This window comes from Lissotriton helveticus, chromosome 3_2, assembly GCF_964261635.1.
Source record: "Lissotriton helveticus chromosome 3_2, aLisHel1.1, whole genome shotgun sequence".
NCBI classification, from domain to species: Eukaryota; Metazoa; Chordata; class Amphibia; order Caudata; family Salamandridae; genus Lissotriton; species Lissotriton helveticus.
In genome coordinates, this window is record NC_136062.1 from 25,097,992 (window position 1) to 25,119,850 (window position 21,859).

General features: G+C 43.4%; 1 protein-coding gene across 2 annotated transcripts in view; it reads right to left on the bottom strand.

Moving 5' to 3' along the window:
- LOC144826433 (transient receptor potential cation channel subfamily M member 7-like) overlaps window positions 1-21,859 on the bottom strand; it is a 1,864,676-nt gene that overhangs the window by 987,086 nt on the left and 855,731 nt on the right. For both annotated transcript variants that reach the window (XM_078684758.1, XM_078684760.1), the window contains exon 19: window positions 2,748-2,882. In XM_078684758.1, the coding sequence (XP_078540884.1) occupies window positions 2,748-2,882 (135 nt within the window). The remainder of the gene's footprint in view (window positions 1-2,747; window positions 2,883-21,859) is intronic.

Consider the following 21,859-nt stretch of genomic DNA (forward strand, 5'->3'; position numbering starts at 1 on the left):
GTGCTTATTTTGTGTGCTTACGTTATGTCTTTTATGTGACAAAAGCTCGTGGAGAATACCTGTGGTCTAAAAGAAGAAGGTATATATAATGCTGCTTTGTGTGCTCAGCTAGGTAACATAAATTAACAGATTATTAATTAGCAAAGGGGGTGGGTAACAGAATGGGTCTCAATTCTCTAATTAATTGATGTCTTGTGTTTGTTTGAATTATAGTTTCCGAGTGAGGCCTAAGGCATGCAAAGAAATGGCATTACGAAAACTTGTCCAGAGTGGAGCCTTGCACATATTCAGAAGTGGAAACTTTTACCACGTTGACATTTTTGTCAGAAAATGCAGTTTAACAAGTTGTGCTGAACGTGCTCTGAGAGAATGGCTCAAGGACAGGAAACCAGCAAGATTGCCAAGGCAAGGAAGTCGTGAACTGTATCTCGAGAGAAATGTTTCTCTTTTGAGGAAGCCATATGACACGAAAGCAAAGGACAATTGGGCTTAAGAAAAGCCTGAACTTGGTTTAGAAACGGAGATGACCTAACGCCTTAATCGTGGACTGACATAGCGCAGCCAATGAGCGGCGTGAATTTCTGAGAAAATATGTAATTTGTAGAAAGTTTAGCTAGATAGAAAGGTAAAAACCTGACCTCATGGGCAGGGCAGTGCCTGCTCGTTTTCCGATTCCTGATTGACGTGACATGCTGTCGGACTTCTGGCTCACGTAAGGACAGCAGTCTTGAATTGATTTTTCCTTTCTAGGTGGAGCAAGAATGGTCAGGGAAATAGTTTGAGGGAATGGAAACTGTTATTTTGTTTTAATTCATGCTCACTGATTTGCTTTAAATATGTCAGTCTAATAAATCATTTCCTTATAAATGCTGCTTTAATATTGTTAATAAAAATAAAGATTCATAAAAATGCTCTTTCTTAATCAATAAAGTTAAAATAAAATTAGATTTTGAAACGACAAGCTGGTCTTTTTTATTCATGGTCTAGTTACCATCAGTTAATCCATTTGCCTAAGTGACTTAATTAAAATGATAAATGTTTAAAACCATGGTGAGAAAAGATAAACTGCAGTTGTATATAAATGTGTAAATAGTTTGTGAATAGTTCTATTTAATTAGGTCACATGATTCAGTCACCCAAAATTGTCTCTTAGGTTTATGGGCCCTTGTAAGAGATTCATGATTAATGGTGAGTATTGTGGTGATAGGTAGTGTTGTTGAGACAGTTTTTCATTAGTCAAACCTTAGGTAGGGTCTTCAATCTGCACGAAAATGCTTTTTATGTACCTTAGCAGAGTTTGCCTGTGAATTTTTACCACAGTTTTCAAATATAGATATACTCGCACTGTCACCGGGATTGGTCACAGGACATCCTTGGGCGCCCCTCAGGAGTTAGATTTGTCAGTTGTTGGCTGCATTGTTTTGCAGTCACAAATGAAACCTCAAGTAGGGCTCCTGCCAAAATAGTGAGAGCGACTGAATGGAATGACTAGGTCCTTGATTACAAATACCTATGTATTTAAAGATGCATGCGCAGGCACATGTTTGCACAGGGATCGCAATTACATTTGACATTATGTGTATTACAACAAGTAACTACCGAGTGTGTCAAAGAACGCACCTTCAGATTTTTTGCCACTTTCAATTTTGTCAAGTCAAATCTACTTTTTTTCTACCCAGATGTTATTGAGTTTGCAGATAGTTGCTTCTCATACATCTGTTGCACAATGCAATATGTGTACAGTGCTACTTATACAGTTCTAGTTCCCCTCAAGAACAACAACAACTTGGTACTGTTCTCCTAACCTCTCCCTCCCCTTCCCCCCACGAGTTACTGCCTCTTTTGAGTAGTGGTCTTAGTGTCACATGATCTCACAGTGAGGTTCTTTGCTAAACATCTTCAGCAGCATGTATTCGTATGCAATGGGGTTAGGTGTAGGTGGTTGGCCAGTTTTGCTGGGTCGTGCTGGGTTCCCCATCTCTCCTCGGTCAGGTGATGCAGGCAGCGTATGGTCTGGCCTTTCCTCTCCCTTCCCTGCTGCTGTTAGTTAGGCAACTAGCCGCTCCTACACCCTTGCCTTGTCTAGTCAAACCTGCTGATACTTAACGGGGAAATGTCAGATTAAATCTGGACATGCAGATTATATTGCAGTAATTTGCAAAATCTGAATGTTGCGGTCCATATTGCAAAGTTTATCTGGCAAAATGCGATAAATATAGCCCTCCCTCTAATTAAACTCTGACCGATTTATCCGTCGAATAAGTATAAACTGTCCCTTCGAGCAATCGTAATCGAGTTCATTTTTCATAGGATGACTGTGATGATGATGTCATGCAGGGGGGTGGGTAAAAACAAAACAACAGTAAATTCCTTTTAAAATGTAACTATATAGTACTTTGCCTATGAGTGACTGTATTAGTACTGCCTTTTGTACATGCTCTTATTTTCAATTTGTTTGCAAATATTTCATTTACATTTCTTACAATATTTTGTTTGCAGTGCATGAATTCTCGGATGAAAAACCCTTTGAGATGACTAAAGGAGGGAGTTCTTCTAAAGATCATACGCGAGAAACAGCAGAAACACAAACGAGCGTGACCCTACTATCATAATACAGAACTCAATGTGTACTGAGGTCAGGGCAACCCAGTTATCACTTGTCTGACTTAATTACTGAAAAGGGGGTAACAGTTGCATTAATCTGGTAAAATATGCCTTCCAGCATGCAAACACTATATATTACGTACCGCATTAAACCAAAATTTGACAATGGGGGCATGATAGAAATCATGCCATTTTTGTGCGATTGAAAGTTTCTTCTGGCGGGATCGAGGTCCATTCTTTGTTCCCATTGTTTCGGATACCCTCAATTCGTTGCTTATCTGTGGATGAAAAAAAATAGAACTATATAGAACGATAGAACGGAAAAGGTATGGAAAATTACAGGAAAGCAACAACTAGCACATTTAGGCACCACTGAAAGCTCTTTGCAGTTTATGATTCAACACATCCACGTGCAACGTATTTGGTAAGAATTACTTCTCTTATCAAGTCCTGTCAGATATGTCCTCTTTATTACAAACTCTTCGGACGTTGAATGCAAGTATTATAGCAAAAAGCCTATTTGCTATTGTTTACGTTATAGCATAACATATATCATTATGCAAACCCAAAAATATTCCATGCTTTATAAAACATAATTTCATCATGTTTACTTAGATCTAATTTTGGGGTTTCATAAAATGCAGACCACACTGAGTGGTACATAAAAACAACTTATCTATCTGTGGGTACCACTGTAAATAGTTAATCTGAAAACAAGGCAGGTTTGTCATAAAAGATCAACTGTGTGTTTGCAGTTTCACCTTCCAAATTAGCAATGGAACCAAAATGATAAAATATAGATTGATATAGGGAAAATAGGATACATTATATCCAAACACACACACAGCTGAGGCCTGCAACTTCCATGTAAAGGTTTCAAGTTAGAAGCAGTTTTAGGTCCCATGCCTCTGCAAGAAATAGTTCAAAAATACCATGCCACAAAAGACAATGTGTTTAGTTGAATAAATCAGTTCATAGAGTTCGCTGAAATATCAGGAAGTAGCCTGCAAGGTCAGGAAATAGCTTGTGGTTAGCAAATTTAACTTCTGCATGAAGTCTAGATCATATCTTCCTTCAGACTCGGGACACTAGCGGCGTTTAGGCATAGAAACTGCAAAAATAGGTTACTACAAGTTCCATCTGATAGAGAGATGGGCCAAAATGCTCCAATCACATAAGAGCCTGCTTCCTCTGAAACACTGTGGTTTCTTACACCTTTAAGCTTGAAACTGTCCATAGGAAGAAATACCAGGTGGCATCCTGCCTTAGTACATACCGACGCATGTGTACGCTTCTGCCGAGATCACACCTAGAAGTCCAATAGCTTGTAACTCGCTTCTGCAAACCCACAGCTTCACACCTAACCGACTAGATGGCTTAATGGCAGAAACCACATACACAAGAAGGCTAAATAGGCTTGGCCAATCAGTGTTATCAGGACATAACACATGCACTGCGCAGTTAGACAAATATATCTTTGCTCCGCTTAAATTCTAAGAACCGAACCCACAGGGGGGTTTCCACGCGCATCATGTGAAGCTAGGCCCACCTACATGCGAAGCTAGGCCCACCTACATGCGCTTCTGTTTCCGAGAAATTGCTACAACTACTGATTCTATTTTGTGTGTACTGTGTGAACATTGCTTACGTCAATGGTCAACTTGTGAATTTTTTCTTTGTGGTTTGGAAGAATAAATAGAGCTGATGCTGAGCTAAAACTAGAGACGTTAAGTTGCATTTCCTCGGAGGTGAACTGATCTCTCCTGTATTGACGGTTCCTCACTACAGTATTATAATAAAACCATCTTGTATTGTCAACTGTCTCTTTCTTGCTGTTTCTAAATAGAGATTTTTCTCTCCAACAAGATAGGCATATATACACATTACGACTTCCATAACAGAAACTTCTGTGGCAAAAGACCTCTGGTTACACATGTGAGAGGACCAGCCTGAAATTAGTGTTTGTAGAGAAGGTGTTTCAGTTTATTTTAAATGTCTCAAATGAATCGTTTGCTATGATTATTGGAGACCAGAGTTTCAAATCTTTGGAGAGGTGATCAAAAACGATTGCTGTACAGTCCCTTGTTTAGTCCACACAGGAGATTCTAGCAGTATGAAGTCAGAACAGTCAGAAGTGCACAGCTACCGTCTTAGTGGTCAATTTACATGACTGGCATTTTGGTGTGTTCAATAGTGTGGCTTTGTGAGTGATAAAGAGATGCCCCACAGCCTCCATGGGGAGCAATTAGGGTTGATGAATACAGGAGTACTATTCTTTAGGTAATTCACTTCAGAGACAAGTCTTGCATGTAGAGCTGTCTTCAAAGGCACAAAGCCTGTCTTGGTAAATTATACAAAGATGATTTTTGTAGTCAAGTCTCCAGAGAATTTGGGATTGCACCACCTTTTTAAAGTCTGATTCTGGGACTGACGGTTTTATGCATCGGAGAAGGATACGTTGGTAGGGCGCTTTATTTCTGAATGGAGTTTTTGTTAATGCACAAATTCAGATTTTTGTCTGGCATGAAGCTTAATGTTTTAATGTATTTAATGATGGGAGGCTTGAAGTCCATAGATTGAGTGAGTCCAGCAAAGGATGGACTGTGACTGAGCTGGGGCGGAGTTAGGAGGGCATCAGTAGAACATGGGTTAGAAGGGGTTTAGTTTAAGGTGGTGCTATTTCATTCAGGATTGAATGTCTTTTAGAACTTTCCAAGAAGGACACATCAACTTGTGTGGTAACATTCACGCAGATGTTAATTAGTCATTATAAGCAAACACTCAAATTAAAATGTTGTAATGAATTAAGTTAGTTTAAATACTGATGCCATTTTGAATACCTATTTAGCACATTTGGGCTAACAGGCCTGTTTATGCATTCACTTAGTAGGTTTACATGAGATGTTTTTCTTTTTCCTCTGTAGATGCTGTAATTGTCCAGAAGCCTTCTGTTAGCGAGTGAACAGGCATTTATTATGTATTAGACAACTGATAGGAAGGATCTCTCCAGGAGGAGACGAAGAAGCCAGGAAGCGCTTCTTGTGGAGAGAGATGCCTGAAACACATGATTCTGTTCAAATTATCAAATCAAGTACATAGTCATATATGAACCATTATAAAGATGTAAGAAACTGGGGATTTACCTGCTCCCAGCCTTAGGAGAGAGTGCTTTGGTCCTAAAAGTAGAGATGAGATGCAATGTTGCAATTAGAGTATTGTTGAATTATAATAGCATTTGTTGCTAGACTAGAGTGGGGAAGATCTAAGAGATATTTGCGGAGTTCAAGCTGAGAAGTCTCTGCCAGCCTCTGGTAATCTCCATTGTCTGAGTGTTAAGGCTTTTTGCCTATGGATTCCTATTATCTCATCAAAAAACTTAATTTGGTTTTTGGAAGCCGAGACCATACCTTACTTTGTTTAAAATAAGATGCCATTCTTGCCTGACCATCTTTAATTTAGTTTGGGGATTTTCCTTTATGGAGCACACTTGCTGCAGATTCTGCATTCTGACGTTTAGATTTGTTGAATCTGTAATAATGCAGTCTAAAATTTTAAATACTTGGTCAAATATTAATTGATTTGAATCAATTTCTTAATAAATCACTTTCAAACTCATTTCACTTATCTGTCCTTTCCCTGAGAAGTTCCAACTGGGGGGCACTGTTATGATAACTAATGTAGATGATAGCTCCTTATTTATTCTCCTTTTTGACTTACAAAGGTCCATACAACCAATGACGGGAGTTGTTTGATTATATCCAACGTTTGAGATACAGGAATCCCTCCTCTGCCATGGTGACAGAATGGGACCCTGAGGTATTACCTGAAGAAGGGAACAGAGGTCAGATAAAATAATGCACAATTTTATTTGTTATGTTGTTCTTCTTGACGAGAAGAAAATGAGCCCAAGAGCATGTGATTTATACCATTCTAAACAAGTATGTTTAGGAGAGTGTTGTGGACCACCCCATTAAATGCTTGTGATCCCGGATAATTAGAAGAGCGTAATCACCCTTGTCCAGTACACAAAGTACATTGTCAATAATTTGAAGGAAAGCGGTTTTCATGCTACAACCTTGCCTAAATCCAGATTGTAGGACATAAAACAGGCCACAATTATCAAGGAATTCTTTGAGTTACTCTGCAAAGCAAGTTTCCATAAGATTCACAAAAAAGGGTGAATTTGTTATTGGTCTATCATTGTTTAGTCTTGCTAATCAGGTCCTGCATTTTTTTTTAAAGGCGGATCTTTCCTGTTTTAGGGCACACCCGAATGGCATGGATAAGAAAAGTCCAATAATGTGGCAAGAGATGAGCTGATGTTCTTTATAAGAGAACCTGGACTAGGATAATAGCAATTTGAAGAAAGATTGTCTAATGTTTCCTATTATTTGATGTCTTTTTGTAACTTGCCTGAAGTAATTTTACACACACATGTAGTGTCTGAGTAGTGGGAGCACGATTGGTCAAGAGACTCAGTGGGGAGAGAGAGTTCTATCACGTTTTTCTTTAATTCTGAGGATTCTTAACTTCTTGGGTTTAGCGTTAATGAAGACATTTTGTTTTTCGTAGGAACTTCTGAAAAATACATATATATGTACACAGAGTGGCCTTTCGTCAGGTATTTTCATTAATTTTATTTTATGGCATGTATTATATTTATTGAGCACACAAATACCTAAATAAGCAGTGTCCTGGTGGTAAAAAAAGGTACCCAAAAGCAGTGCAAGGTATCAAGCACTATTGTAAAGAAATCAGATGCTATTCAATGGTTGTGAATAAGTGAGTATTATGTTGTTTTCTGAAAGTGATGAGACTTAGTCCTGCCCACAGGGGCAGAGGCAGTAGGTTCTAAGCCTTTGATGTCACCAGTGAAAGACCACCAATCCTGCCCTTTTTGCATCTGCAAACAGCCATCAAATGACGTGTTTTGGTGCAGAGTCTGTGCAGGAAGGTACCAAGAGAATAAAGAGAACATCCATTGGTCTGCTATTGTACAAACATTCATGCATGTGAATAAAGGCAGGACATGGCTACCTTTAACCTACTCCAGGTAGCTCAATAGTAAAGTATATGCTTTACAAGTCTGAAGTCCCAGGTTCAGTCCAGGTATCTATCCACTTTGAACCAAACAACTATGTTTCAACACAATCGATGGACAAACAGAACACCAAAGATGCTACAACATACTGCACCTGCCCACATGTAACAACCGTCAATCCTTTTCTATGTCACTCTGAAAACAGCCTATCCACTTCTCCTTCATGCACTGCCTCTTATGAACCACCACACGCTAAGCCACTTACCTTTCAACACAATACAAACCCTGCCCCTAGCACACAAGATTTCCTAACCACATAATAATCCTAATCATCCCACATAATAATGCTAATCATCCCACCATAAATTTGGATGTTTTAACAAACCTACTAGTTGTATTGACCTTACAAACTCTTTTAAATTAAATAATTAAGCACAGTACTAAAACTGTTAAATTTCAACCATGCGTGAAAAGACCAACAAAAATAATAAAAAAAATAGAAGAACTAACTAATGTACCTTAGTCTCTTTCATTGTATTTTTGCAAACTCTCCACACCTCATTTCATAGACCACCTCTTCTTTTTGAAAGCATATTTTTACAACCGAACACCGAACGATAATTATTCTCCTCCAGGCTATCTAATCACCCCACAAACATTACTATGAACTCACATCTATCACCCCCCACTAATAATCAAACCTAATTCCTTTTATTCAACCAAAACTAAACTGGAGTAAATGCAAGGAATGATTTCTTTGAGAACATAAAATAAAACCCAATTAGCAAAAATCATCAATAACCAATGATAATACTGAACAAACCACCAACCTTGGGTTCCGGAGCAGTGTGATGCATAGCAAAACATTTACAAATGGATGGTATTTTTTTCTAAAAAAGGTGGTAACCCAATACCTAACATGAATATGAAAGGTACACAAGGAGGAATAATGTATTAGGAAAAATGTACACAACTTCCTAGACTCATCAGTGACTCAGTTTGTAAAGAAATGCATGCCCTTTTCCATTAGTACAATATCATTCAAATGACCAATCAATGATTAAAGCCATTTAAAAAAAATAATAAGACACCTATTGTGGATAGGAGCAGTGTGCCTTTACTTCACGGTCAGAAACTATGTTTTAATAGAATTACAATCTAACCATATGTTGTTGGTGTTCTTTCCTCCTTTTAAAAAAATGTCTATTCTGTCCATTTGATTTCTTGTATTACTCAGTCCCACCCAGGCTATTATACGTTACAATAGAGCAGCAGTCCAATACTTATAGAAGTTTAGTTCTCCAAGGTTGCATACGCTTAGTGGTTCTTTCCAGGTTTGCAATGAAATTCTGATGGGTGAATTTAGGTGAGAAATAGGTACTAACAATAGAGCAAATCTGGACCTATAAAAGAAAGCCTATGACAGGTGCTTATTTATACATTTTTGTTCTTTACAAAATTTGCAGTAGTACCTGGAAACCTATGCAAGACATATATCAACAGACACAGTACTGGGAATGCCATTTGAAATGTTTCAAAAGTTTGTATACCCCTATACAGATTTCTACATAGAATAGACGTCTGCACAAGGGGAACGGAGCCCTATGTGTGATTGCACATTTTCCTTATCTCTTTGTCTGGAAAACGATTTTCCTATGGAGCTAGACCTGTGCCCATACGACCACTATGCAGATAATACCTAGCTCATCCTCTCCTTTTCAGCGGACCCCACCTTGACATAGACCAGCTTCCACAACTGTATGAAGAACGTCTCAGCCTGGATGAAGGACAACTACCTGAAGGTCAACACGGACAAAACTGATGTTCTAATCTTCTGCAGACACACTGCCCTCTGGAATGACTCCTGGTGGCCGGTTGAGCTCATACCCACCCCACACCAAAAGACCACGCCCACAACCTCTGCATCATGTTATGTTATGTTAATGGTTTGTTTGAGCGCACAGCTGCCCCAGCTAAGGGGCGTTCCAGCGCTGACCGTAACCTAGTACCGGAAAAGGAAACTGCAAGAGAGAAAACCTAAGTTAAAGGAAAAAGAAAAGTCTTAATGGCTTTCCGAAAAGGGAGAAGCTCATTGATTCCACGAATAGATACAGGCAAGGAGTTCCACAGTTTGGCCGCCAACAGTCGGAAGGAGCGACCTCCGACGCCGCAGAGTCTGAACTTGGGTACATTAACCAGATGTTGCCCTAAGGAGCGCAAATTACGTTGAGGAGTGTACGGAGTTAAGAGTGGACGAAGTAACTCCGGGCTGGTACCTTTCAAGATTTTAAACGCTAAACAGAGTGTCTTGAACTGGATTCTGGCTTGAATCGGTAACCAGTGTAAGGCTTCGATGGTGGCTCTAACAGAGCATCTGCGAGGCAGTCCGACAAGAGCTCGGGCTGCTGAGTTCTGTACTCGCTGAAGACGCAGAATCTCAGCTTTATTAGCACCCAAAAATAACGCGCTAGCATAGTCCAAGCGCGATAGAATTGTCGCTTGGATAATAAGCTGCCGAACAGGCGCTGAGAAAAACTTCAGAATAGGCAGAAGGCCCCTCAACAGGCCCACACATGTCGCTGCCACCTTCTTCGTGTGGCACTGGAAATTGAGATCTGCATCCAGCCACACTCCCAAGTTCTTGACCACTGGCTTGGTGGAAGGCATAATGCCTAAGGAGGCTGGCCACCAATGTTCGTTCCAAAGGGAGGTGTTTTTCCCTACCAACATCACCTCAGTCTTAGTGGCATTTAATTGAAGGCAGTTTTCAGCCATCCATTTGGCAACAGCAGTCATACCATCTCGGAACCTCGAGGCCACGGCCGAGGGACCTTCAGCCAGGGTAACAATCAGCTGAGTATCGTCAGCGTACGAAACTAACGATAGGCCCCATTCTCTAGCCACAGCCGCGAGAGGTTGAACATACAGGTTGAACAACGTCGGGCTCAACGCAGAACCCTGCGGAACCCCTTTGCAGATGGAATGAACTTGAGACTGAAAAGGTGGTGCAGAGACCCGGAAGGATCTATTCGTCAAGAATGCACGGAACCATTCCAGGGCCTGCTCTATGATCCCAATAGGCTCCAGACGGTACAACAAGATGTCATGTGACACCGTATCAAAAGCAGCGCTAAGATCTAATAATATAAGCGCTGCACTCTGACCGGCGTCGAGGGTAGATCTTAAGTACTCCGTGGAGGTCAACAGGGCTGACTCGGTACTATGACCCGCTCTGAAGCCGTTTTGAGACGGGTCCAGAATGTTATTAAGGGTCATATGGCGAGCCAACATCTCGTTCACTTGAGCTTCAGTTATTTTAGCCACCCATGGAAGCAGGGAGATCAGCCTAAAATTCTCAGGCAAAGAGGGATCAAGTGTGGGTTTTTTAATAATAGGAGAGACCAGAGCCTGTTTCCAAGCCAAAGGTACTATCGAAGTGGTAAAAGACAAGTTAAGTATCTGCTGGAGAGGTTTCAGAACAAGATCCATAGAATCCAAAAACTGTGCCGGCCTCATAGGGTCAGATGGAGACCCTGATTTAACCTTTTTACAGAGTCTCACAAGTTCATCACACGAGAGCTCAGGTATCATGGTGAGAGTGGATGTCTTCTCCCTAACCGTGACAAGACCTGGAGCAGAGAAATGCTGAGGGAAGGTGGTGTAGATTTTCTGCACTTTGCTCAAACAGAAAAGAGCAAAGTACTCGCATTGCTGTGCTGAATTTACATATGAAACTGAGGTTTTGGTGTTTTTTAGCTCCTGAACAATTTTGAAGATGTATTTCGTGGGATTCGAACTGTCCCTGATTTTTTCCGCGTAAAAACTAGCGCGTGTGGAGCATATCATTCTATGGTAGTGTTTTAATTTAGCCGAATACACAGATTTAAGGTCTTTGTCATAGTCCCTTCTCCACAGTCGTTCTGCTCTTTTACACTCCTTCCTGAGTATTCTAAGAGAATCTGAGAACCAAGGGTTGGAGGTCGAGTTCCGTCCCCTGACCCATCTAGCTGGAATCAGGGCGTCAAGTCCTCCACTTATCCAGTCGCAAAAGGCGATATATGCGGTCTCAGAGTCAGCAAAATCTTCTACAATGGTCTCTCTCAGGTGGGTGTGGAAATCATCTAGATTAAATTTATGCCAAGGCCTTTTAAACGCCAAAGTAGTGCCATTAGATTTTGGGAGTTGTGTCATCTTCCAACTAACTTTGATCAAATAATGATCAGTCCAAACCACGGGAAGAGGTTGATCAACCTGAACCTCTGGGATGTTAAAAAAAAACGGATCCAATAGATGTCCTGCGGCATGAGTGGCATCCCGTACTAGTAGGTCTAACTGGAAAGCTGCTAAGTCGGCTATCAAATTACGGATAGCATAGTCCTGTGTTTGATCAAAGTGGAGATTTAAGTCGCCTAAAATAGAGAAGTTGGCGGATTGCAACACCAATGTGCCCACTAGTTCTAATAAAGCTTCACAGAATTTGGAAGCATGACCAGGAGGGCGATAGATATAAAGACCCGAAAAAGCAAAATGCGGGTTTATATCAAGTCTAAAACGTGCACATTCACATCCCCATAGCTTCTCCGCCGTGAAAGTACAGGGATATAAAGCTTTGTAGATAACAGCAATCCCGCCTCCCCTGGAGTCACGGTTAAGGGTTTTAATCAGATAGCCTTCTGGGAGAAGTATACCAGTTATCCCTGCCGTATCATCCCGCAACCATGTCTCACAAACAAAGAGAACATCAGGGTTTTCGTCACAGAGTAACGTGTGAACATCCATATGGTGTTTTACCAGTGACCGCACATTTAGTTGTAGAACAGTGAACATTGTTTGAGTCCCTAAAGCTTCAAAACTCCGAACCCCCAAAGGAGAGGATGATGTAAAAGCACAAGACGGACACCTCAGGCTTGACTTACCTAGCTGTAATGGCAATTCCACACAAACCCCCGCATCAGGTTTTAAAAACATGAGTTGTTCCTTGTCATACCTGTGCACAGGAAGTAGGGCAGGACCAGGAGTAATGGCGAGAGGCGATGGACAGGCGATGACGGGCGCAGACGGGCTTGCCTTTGGCGCGCCCGCTGCGCCCGCCCGCTGCGCCGTCGATTCCATATGCGCATCATATAGGGAGAGGGTAAGGAGCGCAAAACAACTAGAGCGCTGTCCTGGTGTCCACCTAAAATGGCGGCACCGTTCCTGTAGTCACGCTACTTCAGTGGCTGTTCCTAAGTGCAGTGCAGTCACCCACTAAACAAGTAAGGCGCTGTGAGCAGTTTAAGGCTAGTCAGAATTGCAATATAAGCACCACAGTTAAAATACATACGGCGAAAATGATATAGAATCAAAAGTGATTTTAAAATACAAAGGCAGACTAGAACCCCCGGCTCACGCCTCAGGGGAGTAAGATACAATGGACAGTGAACTTTTCATGAAACCTCAAATCAATGCTGTCTCCTCAGTCTGCTTCCACATGCTCTGCATGCTCTGCACAGTTTTAAGTGACTCCCCATCAGCACCAGAAACACAATGACGCAGGCCCTTATCACCAGCTGACTGGACTACGGCAATGCACTCTATACAGGAACCACCACGAAACACATTCAAAGACTCCAGACGATCCAGAACGCAGCCGCCAGACTTATTCTCAACCTGCCCAAGAGGACCCACATCACCCAGCACCTGAGGGACCTCCAATGGCTCCCCATCCAGAAGAGATGGCATTTCAAACTTCTGACCCACGCCTACAAAGCCCTTCATGGTCAAGGACTTGCCTACATGAATCACCACCTGCACTTCCACCAACCTCCAAGAAATCTCTGCTCCACATACCTTGCCCTTGCACAGATACCACGCATCTGCCACTGCCACTTTGGAGGACGCTCCTCCCACATCGCCGCCAAAGCATGGAATGCCCTTCCCTGCCACTTTCGCACTGCACCCTCGCTGACCCACTTCAGGAAGGGACTCAAGACCGGCTTGTCGACTGATACCTGCAGCATGGCGCCTGATACCCTCTCGGGTGATAAGCCCAGTGCTTAATTTGTAAAATATTAAGTGCACGGGCTCACATTTTTTAAGGAGACCACACCCACACATCCCTGGCTCCACCCACTTCCTCAGCTCACTCCACCACTTCCTCTATTAGCTCCATCAACCCACACCCAGAACTAGTATTGCTGAATGTGCCATAAGGGTTAGATCAAAATCTACATGTTGGAAGGTCAGGAAATGATTCATGTGCATCGCCATAAGGATGCACTACAGGACAGTCTATACCCTATACTGTGCACCTGTGGCTGAGGGTCAGTCACTAGCCACATGTCATCGAAGCACAGATGGGCCAAGCTGTGGCACAGCAAGATCCTGAGGAGGTGTCTGTCACCCACAGGGGAGTGAGATGGAAAACACCACACATCCACCCAGAGCGGTGGAAGACTGAGAACCACACAGCCATGACATCTCACCTCCACATCCCTAGCCCACCGGAAGCCCATTAAGGCCCCATTAGCTCCTGTATACACAGGCTGTCAGGATCTGACTTTCAGAACCCCTGCAGGTGCTCGACAGTGGGTAGAGGACAGAGCTCCTGTCTGGAGTCCAGTGCTGCAGGGAGCGGACCCGGGTAAACTCTGAAATGAAAGCCCCGCTGTTCCTTTCTGATGATGCTTATTCTAGAATGTCACTTATTCACACCTGGCTACCCCACCCCTTCTCCCTAGCTGTAACCGGACCTCACCATCCAAAACAGAAGCATCAATCAATGCAATGCACTTGCAGGAACGCAGGCTCGCAGTCGCAATATCTGATCATAACGTAATGTCTCGCAACTGCTGCACCCTAAATACAGCAGCAGCCTTGGCTTTACCACAGAGAAAGACGTGATTCATTGTGATAATATATATAATATTTATACAATCTATGATTTTTAGGTGAGCCACACCAATTCTTCATAGACAAACATTGCAGTTAAGCTCTTTTTGCAATTGCTGTTCATATTTAATTTCCTGCTTAATAAGGTCCTCTTAGTTGTTTATCACCACGCAATGTCCAGTTTTGTTTAGCATTACTCCATATGGACATAAACAAAACATGCCATTCTCCTCTAACCATTCCAATCTTCGAATCGGTAAACTGTGAGAAAAAGTGGTGATGAATGTTGAAGGCAACAGCAAACCAACCCTCTCCCCTCCAGCATCCTGAGAAATTCTCAAGTTAAGCATCTACAAATTACTTCAAACAGAAACAGTGCTAATTCATCCCTTTGCCAAACGAAGTGGCCAGGCATCCAGAAGATAACTGTGGGTGCGCTAGGGTAAACTACGTGAAAGGGCACAAAGTGTGTGCGAAAAATGTGTGTGCGAGAGTTTTAGTGGTATTTTTTTATTGGGCCAAAACAAATAATATAGCCTGCATGGTTTACTTTCTGCTGTTTTAATTAGTTTCAAGCTCAAAAGAACAATTTTTCAATGTGAAACTAACCCTTGTTTTGGGAAAAAGTCAATCTCATTTTAACTCCATCATCGCCATGAGCCATGGAGCCTGGAGGTTCTCCAAGCAGCTTGCCTGAAGAGTGTAGTATTCATTTGATGTTACCTTGTGTTGGCGGGGAAGCAATGCAGATGGAAACTGCCACATGAAACGTGGCACAGTCCAGGCCTTTGAGATGAATGCGCAAATTTAAAATATCTGTGAGTGTTCACACACAAGGCCTGTCTGATAATCACTCAACTGCTTGATTTACATATAAGGTTACAACAAGAATGTTGATGCTAGAGTCAGGGGTCCTACAGTGGACGAATTTGCGCTAGAAACATGAACATAGATAACCTGCAGGAACTTCTGTCCATACGTGTGTCACTGGGTTCTGCCCAAAACTTGTACTGCAGCTGCAGACAAGTGCTGTAACCTGATGTTAGAAACGGGACCCCCGGCCGGCCACGGCTCACGCCAAGGTCAGTCAGGGATCACCATTTCTAAGGTCAGGGCAAGGGAGTTACACACCAAGATAACCCCTGCTCACCCTCTAGGTAACGTGACGCGAGCAGCAAGGCTAATCTCAGAGGCGATGTGTAAAGCGTTTGCGCGCGCACCCCAGCGACAACACCCTAGGCCCACCACAAAGGAAACTCCACACAAGGTTATATCAAAAATAGCCTTTGTATTATAATAATAAAAACACATTAGATAACACACACACTTTACAATGTGCCAACAGGCACGGGCAAGATTTACAAGGGATTATGTACAGGACAGGGCCACCTGGACCACTGTCAGGGGAATGCACTTTTAGAAATAGCCCTTGTAGGTATAACACCTTAGCACATAAACATATAATGACTGTAACACAGAAAATAGTTAATGTAGCATACAACCAGTAACTACTGGTAAAGGGAAAATACCTCCTACGCCACCCTAAACACTGTAGGGAAATCACGCAGGGAACTAGGACCTTAACATCAGAACCTAAAGAAGGAAAACCTATCACCTAAGCAGGTCACATTTAGCAAAGGGAAGGAAACCTAAAATAATCACCTAGGCAAGTAACATTTAGCAAAGGCAATAAAACATCAACATTCCTCTAAGCAGGTCACTTTTAGCAAAGGGAAATAAAAGCACAAGGCATTACCTAAGCCGGTCACTTTTAGCAAAGGTAATGACACAAACAATCCTCTAAGCAGGTCACTTTTAGCAAAGGGGATAAAAACATAAAGAATTACCTAAGCAGGTCACTTTTAGCAAAGGTAAAAACAAACATTCCTCTAAGCAGGTCACTTTTAGCCAAGGGGAATAAAAGAACAAAGAATCACCTAAGCAGGTCACTTTTAGCAAAGGTAATAACAAACAATTGCACATGAAACATTAAAACACATTCAGAGGTGCAGGTAGAACATTTGCGCAGAAATCAAATAAGCAAGTAACTCATAAATTGCGCAGGGTGCATGTAGCACAACACTAGAATGGTCCCTCAGGCCAACTGGCCTCGCAAGGGCTAAAATGCCCTGAGTCTCAATGTCAGGGGAGGCTGCACAGGCAGCACAGCACACAAAGCCTAAACGTAGCAACTGTCCACTAAGTGCTGGACAGTTGTAAATAGCAGGTAGGCAACGTTGGAGCCACGTGGGCTCAAGAACACAGGAATGGCGCCCAAGAGCCTCTCTGGGGCTCTAAAACAAATGTAGGCGCTGTGAGCCTTCTCTGGGCTTTTAACGAATATGATAGCCCCCAAGAGCTTCAGTGCTCTAAAACGATGAAACTGGCCCCAGAGCCTGTTTGGGCTGTTAAAGCAAACACTGGCACCTCGAGCCTCTCTGGCTCGCAAAACAAATATGGGCGGTGAGGAGCCTTCTCGGGCTCTAAATAAACAAATTGCCCCCAGGAGCCTCGGGGCTCCTAAATCAATATGGTGGCCACGTTGGAGTCCCTCACGGGGGACTCAGACTCAAATAATGCCCCACGGAGCCTCGTGGCTCCAATCTCCGAGGGATGCCCCCTCCCTTCCTGCGGAGCGGCCCGCTGTCAACCGGGGCCGCTCTGCACACAATGAATCAGCCTCGCACTCACCGGGTCCTCGCTGGAGCGGGGAAGCACTTGCTGCCGGTCTTTTTGCGGGGCTCCTCTCTCCACCCTCGAGGCCTCGCCGGCGGCGCTTCTCTCCTCGCTCCGGGGCCTCGGCAGGCTGCTTCCTGCTTTCCGGCAATCTCCTCCACCCCCGCGATGACGCGGAAGGGGCTCGACCGGCTGGGCCAATCCCAGCGCGGCCTGGGCCTGCAGGCGGGTGCTGCTTCCTCCGGACTGCGTCGGTGATTCCCCGGGCAAATGCGGCGTGGGCAGCCGCTCAAATTCAATGAAACGGGGCAATGCCGGGTGGGCACCGGCCTCAAATAAAAATAGAAAGCGAGGTGGGCACTCGCTATCCCAATAATCGCCAAATCTGCTCCAATGCCGGGTGGGCACCGGCAATGTCAATAAAGTGCTCCCAAGCGCTCTGGGAGCACAGGAGAAGCGCGCTCAGCGCTTCAAGGAAATAAAAGCGCGACTAGCGCTATAAATAAAAATCAGAGTGCCTCCAGGCACAGCAAAGCTCCAGCAGGATCTGGAGGCAGGCAGAGGGGCAAGGCAGGGCCAGAGCCAGCACACTGGGTCTCCAGGCAGGGAGACAAGCCAAGTGGCGGTCCTCCTGGCCCCAGCAGCAGCAACAGCCCCCTCTGGCAAGGATCCAAAAGTAGAACAACTTCTGTGGGGACACAGCCCCATTTTTATACCATAACTTCCTTTGTCTTCAGGGTGCAGGGTGGGGGGAAACCAGTTGCAGCTGGCTTGGGAGTACCCTTGATGGCCCAACCACCCCTTTCATTCACTGGGGAGGCTTGGGTCGTTAGACAAACCACAGGGGGGCGGAGCCAGCATTGTGTGGGGAAAACCCCAGCCCATCAAGGACCCAGGTGCACTCCTCCCACACATCACTCATGCTGATCTCACACTCACCACCGGGCAGACCCATCCAGACTTCCTGGAGCCTGGCATGCCAGCCAGCTCCAGCCAATCACCCTCGAGCATCCTCACTGCACACATACATCAATGTCCAGAAGTAGCACTTCCCTTCTAGACACATACATGCCGCATACACCATCTTGCAGCATTCACTCTCACGAGTTCATACATACTAAACTCGAGCCTGCACTCCCCACACATCAGGAACTAACATGGACACTCACATTCCCCATGCATTCCTATGGGAGGGCAGGCCAGCCATACTACACGCACGCACTTTACTCTGGGACACAGGGAAAAAGTGCGCCAAGACCCAGAAATCACTACACAGGGTCACAAATAAAAGCAAAAGGATTAGGGGTGAACCTGCCCTAAGGCCCAAGTCCAACACCTGCCCTTTTTCATTTGCAGATTCTGCAAAAAGAAAAACATGCCGGTTTACATATGCGGAAAAGCACTGTCACTGGCAATTTACTCTGGTAACCCATAAATTGGGAGGTCAGGTGTGGCTGAGGAAAGGGGCAGTTGAGTCACGAGGTGCAGAGCTTGAAAAAGCAGAGTTGACAGTTAACTTATATATATACATTTATTTGCTGCAAAGAAATTGGTGAAGAGGACACACAATAATAAATCTGTTCCAGATGTATTAATAGCGACTTGTTGTAGTACTATCTACCACTCTCTTACCTGTGACCTGCAGTTTCCTTGGCACTGGCTCCATTAGATCACTGGCAAATAATGTGTTTTGGTGGGGCCCAGGCCAAGAGCATCAGCATGCAATGCAAAAGACAAGTCAAAAGGAATAATTTATGGCCTGCTTCTGCTGGGGTTTCATTTCAGTGCATGTGAGTTGTTAACAGAAAGCAGCTACGCACTTTTTTATTACTTCGACAATGTCATATTAAGGTTAATGCTGAGACCGGAACTTTCCAGGACCCAGTCTGCCTTGCCCGCAGCTCACCCATCAGCCCGCCCTCAGCTGTAATAATTAACCAATGCGAAAGAAAATGTTCCTTGAAAGTCAGGCGTGCGCTACTGACATCACTAACGTGATGCAGTCATCATGCCTGGAGCTGGGAGGGCCATCCTGCAGGAAGGAGGATGACACAAGACACAGGACAGGTACGTACATTTCTTTTTAATACATATTGAGCTCAACTCACTGGGGAGAAAAATTCAACACTGTTAAAAAAGCACCTGAAAGCTCCTGCACAAATTAAGCACTGGATAAGCCGCACCATACAAGTACGACTTGATTGATTGACCACATTAAAGCGGTTAGGAAAATGCCCAATCATTATGAAATTTTCAAGGAAGAATCTGGTGTTCCATGATGCAGAGGCAAACAGGACTTAAATAGAAGGCAAACACTGGCCAAAGTCATAATTGTACACCTGATACACATTGCGCCAAGCATAACATACAGGTAAGGCCCTCTACAGGAGGGTCTGAGGCAGGAAACGGTTTGCATTGTTGCATTTAAAAGCAAGAATGCTGGACGTGTTCCTAACACAGCTGTGCAGAAACTGACATAACAAGGACTCACCAGACTAGTAATAAGGGACACGACAAAGATAGATGGAGTTTGCCCGGTGGCTGTGAATGGTCAGATATGGACTTAATACCTACATCTGCTGACACGTCAGCGACAAGTCCACGGAAGTGAAGCAAGACGCCGTGCACGGACTGTGAGGTGACAGTTATACTGGAATGGAGCAAGTGACTTGGTTCCCCCTATTTCGGACGTTCAATTGACTAGTCACTCTAGCCGGCAGGTACAATTAAAGAATTACCTGGCTGCCATACATTTTCTGGGAATTAAGTTTGAGGTGCCCCAGTTCCCGCTCCAAAGGAGACCTTCGAAGTATTGGGGTTGAAACCCATTGACACCTTCTTACTCCAGGGTACTGGCTCTGAAGAATGGCTGAGAAAACCTTTTCTAAAGCAAAATCATTAATTGATTAAGGTTTTCCAAGGAAGTAAGCCGTAGCCCTCTGCGCTCTCTTGATATGATTAGAGCACTGTTTAAAAAAACGTTTTTTCATGGACATTGACCGTACTTCCAACACAAACAACTGGTACTGGAAATGCATTTTTATAGTGAAATTACTTTTTTGTTTTGGTTTTGCATCCTCACAAAATATGCAGTGATGACACTTTGCACAGGTTTTCTTTTTCTTCGATATTCCCACTATATGTTAAATGTTATCTCGGATTTTGAATAGGACATTAATAATTTGCAACTGTGTATAATAACAAAACGCTGTTAGAATTGTCCAAAACGAATTAATAGAATAATTGAACCTTGCAGTTCGTATTTGTTTGTCTTGGTCGTGATTAAATAAGATTTCTAAGATTATCCCCCAAGGTATATATATTTTTGTGTATTGGTAGAATAGTGGGCTTACCTCGTCTGATCCTAGGGGGAAACAGCCTTTACTACGAAGTACATTCACCACGCATTATTCATTCACCACACATCATCGATTACACTTTTTCCTCGTAGTCTTACATCGCAAGACTTTAACACGCATTTTGTACACTAGGTGGCAGTGTTCCACTATAAAACAGGACGCTGATGCCTGTCAATACTAAGTTTTAAGAGGAATTTTAACAAAAGATGGTAAAATCACGCAATGTAATGACATGAATTCGATTTTAAGGACCCAACTGCTCTCCGGTCTGTGGTGCTAAGCTAGACCTACAGTGTGCTTTCTGATTTAGTTTGTATTTGTGAGGAGGTGAATTGAAATCTTTCTTTAACACGAGATAAGAAAAAAAGTTACTTACCTGTAAACTGTGCTTCTCCAGTATTGGTGTCTTTAATAGATTCACATGCTTGAAATATTCCCCGTCGTCGAAGTGGGAATCCCACGATACATAACATAGCAATATAGCAATAACCTAACCATAGTATAGGTAAGAAAAAAAACAAAGAGTGGCATTGAAACATAGACCTTAATGGATAGAAGGACTTGTCACTTTATTACCATATCCAGGTCATTGTAAGTAGTCCAAACTCCAGCCAATCAGGCGCCAGCACACTCTAGAATGTTATCTTCAAAGGCTAAGGCCCTCAGATTTTCTACCGCACAGTGTGAAGGGAGTCTCCCTGAGCTCAGCTCAGTTTTTCTCACTTTTTCTTCAAAAAGGAGTATTTTTGACAACATGTCTATTAAAAAGTCCCTCTTCAGACCCTGTGGAACACGTGGTAAACAGCGTCTTCATTCTGAGGATCCTCATAAGAAGTGCATTTTTTGCCTCTATCCTGAACACCAAGTAAAGGATTGTAACATTTGCAGGACTTTCTGAATAAAGACCTTGAAGGACAGAGAGGGGCGTCTCCTTCTGTGGCTACAGAAGTTGAAGACTATGGATAACCCTGTGTCCGATATGGAAAGAGTGTTCTCTGTCCGGACTGCTTCATCTTTGAAGAGAGCCAGTGTGGTGTCGGCGCTCTAGCCGCGCTGACATGCGTGTGACGCAACACGCATGAGGGGCGGGTTCGCGCCGAGAGAGAGCGAGTTGGAGTGCGATTAGCGTTAGATGCCCGGCGCTCTTCCTTAGTGTTTTAGATAAATAAATATAACCTCTGCAAACCTCCACTAGTGTAAGAGTGGTTATTTAGGGGACCTTACAGCTCCACAGTGGCGACGAGGGTCAGATCCAATTCCACACACAAAAAAAAAAAAAAAAGAAGAAGACAAACAGCAGAGTGGAGAA